We start from the raw sequence: 2569 nt of genomic DNA on the forward strand, positions 1-2569 counted from the left end.
GACTAGCTTCTTTCCCTCTAGTCTTACACTGCTAAATTACGGACGGCTAGCGCAGATAGCCCTCGTGTAGCTTTGCGCGAAATTCAAAACAAACAAACAAGGTATGGTTATATGCTCACTTGTGATATCGTAGTGCATTTTTAATATATTCAGATGAAGTTTTAATATTAAAAGCTGGACGAGAGTTAAAGTACCAGATTATATTAACAAAATGTGTTTTTCGTGTTGGATTGCTTTTGGTCATGAAGAACTGAAGCATATGTCGGTAAAAGAGGTTTGACTTCATAATTCAGATAGCCAACATTTCTTCCTTCGGATATTTGTTTTATAATATATTTAGGTTTAGAGAAACAATTATTCATTATTGATATATTTCGCAGGTGTACAAGTATTAATGTCAAAATTAAATCGCATAAGAACTGGTGTAGTAAGTAATATCTTTACTCGTACTTAATATTTGAACTGTAGTAATAAGTTTCATGAGTTTTCCTCACAAACGTTTTAAACATTGAAGCAGGAAAAACTCGTGTACAATGAACTGGCCTTTCCCGAAAGTAAAGCACACGTGCTGAAGAGAAGTAATCAAACAGAATACGTGCACGTTGACCGTCTGGGAAACAGCAGTCTTCGATCCTGTCCAGGCTTTGAGAATGCGGAAGAGTTAGATGGCTACTCTGTGGAGACGCCATTAATGAAAAGTCTTAAAAACGAAAGAAGGGTAGGTATGCCTATCGTTAATCACGCACAAAAAAAAAGGTTATCACTCTGAAATAGTGACATATCAGGCATTTTAAGTCGTTTAAATGTCACTAATTTGTTATGTAAGTTAGAACAGCATACTTAATAATCTATATGTGTGTGTATCTTTTATTACTAGATAAAAACCATGTTTATAGAGATCGCCGTTTTCATAAACTGAAAACAGTATGGTTAGGCATACTATTCTTATTTTACACATATATTAACCTATCAAAAATTGATAATAAATTCTATGACACGCTACACTTTTTCTGATTAAATTAATCGAAATCAGAACACAAATTTAAGAGTGTACTGTGGTTTTTGTGTTTCTTAAGTGTTTTCGAAGAATCTACTATAAAGAAGAGGCTCTAATTGTATTGGTCCAAACAACTGTATTAGTATGTTTAAGGATAAATTAAACCATATGTGAATATTTAACATATTTACTGAATACTTGGGACTTTGTTATCTCCAATGAATATGTAGAATATTTTTCTTCCTTCAGGAAAAACATATTTACATACATATACAAAATAATTAAAAACTATTTAATTTTTCCTGATAATTTATGTATTTCATTACTTATTCAAACTTTAAGCATTGCAATAACTAAATAAATATTTCCTAGGAATTTAGTGTTACACCGTAATAAAATATCACAGTATCACGTGTAGCAGTTAAAAAAATAGAGAAAAAAAACACATTCAACCGAATAAACTATAAGATGTTTGAAATTATAGAAAAAAGTTTCGAAAGATTAAGTTATACTCGTGAATTTCACGTTGTCTTTTTAGCAGGAAAATGTTCAACAACGCCTACGTTAACCCGGAACATTGAATTTCCTTAGGACACAGGTAGTAAGCTGCTCAATTTCAACAAACCTGAGGAGGGGGGCACAAATTAGATAGGCTTAATTAAGCTACTTTCGACTATTCTTCTTTGTTATGTATTTATCCACTTTGTATAAAATAAGAATCTCTCACATGAAGGAAAATAGCATTACTTGTGTTTCCATATTTTTTTATGTTCAGAAACACTCATGCAAACACTTCTTCCACTTTCACCTACATAATATTTCTCACAGGAGTAGCAATGTATTATATAAACAGCTTGTTTTCTTGTTTTTTTTCGGGTGTTGGTCTAGTTGATATTAAGTTATCATTAATGGAGTTTGAATATTCGTATGTGATTCTAAAGTTGTTTTTCCTCAATATTTTTAAGAAGGTAAAAGTTTTGTGTTACAGCCAATAAAGTGGTTTCAAATTATCGTTGATTGGCCTTTCTTTGTTTTCATGGAACAATGTTTTCTTGCTCTAAGATGGCAACTTGTTGGTAAACATCTTAAACAGATGTACAAAATGGCCATGAAAATCCTAATTTCACCGATACTGTGCAACATTCTCGTAAATACGAACCATTCAGTAATGTCATGGTTCCAATATGATGATGATTTTCTGTGTGCCCAAACCAAAGAAGTGATTTTGAAAACTTTTTGAATAAATTTAATCAGCTACACCTCTCTATCAAGTTGAATATAGAAAATTTAATAAATTTCCTTTCTTAGATATGTTCTCTATACCAAAAACCAACAAATTCTTTAACCTATCGCCCGGGGTATCCTTTACTGCACATGACACAAGGTTTTAGTGTCTTACATTCAAAATTTTATTAAACTGTTTTTGTTTATGTTATACCAATTAGAATAGAATAAAATGTTAGCTAATTATCCATATTTTAATAGTATACAAGTTGTAAGTTCTTATTTCTTCAAGGCAATATTTAACAAAATCCTGAATTTCCACTAGTGTGACCCACATAACACATTTTC

At 31.3% G+C, this 2569-nt stretch overlaps 1 protein-coding gene across 6 annotated transcripts in view; it reads left to right on the forward strand.

The window, feature by feature from the left end:
* LOC106458486 (nephrin-like) overlaps positions 1 to 2569 on the forward strand; it is a 98992-nt gene that overhangs the window by 90617 nt on the left and 5806 nt on the right. For 5 of the 6 annotated variants that reach the window (XM_022384709.1, XM_022384712.1, XM_022384711.1 and 2 more), the window contains one exon: positions 515 to 718. In XM_022384709.1, the coding sequence (XP_022240417.1) occupies positions 515 to 718 (204 nt within the window). The remainder of the gene's footprint in view (positions 1 to 514; positions 719 to 2569) is intronic. The other variant, XM_022384710.1, reaches the window with a different exon arrangement.

This window comes from Limulus polyphemus, unplaced genomic scaffold, assembly GCF_000517525.1.
Source record: "Limulus polyphemus unplaced genomic scaffold, Limulus_polyphemus-2.1.2 Scaffold472, whole genome shotgun sequence".
Classification (NCBI taxonomy): domain Eukaryota; kingdom Metazoa; phylum Arthropoda; class Merostomata; order Xiphosura; family Limulidae; genus Limulus; species Limulus polyphemus.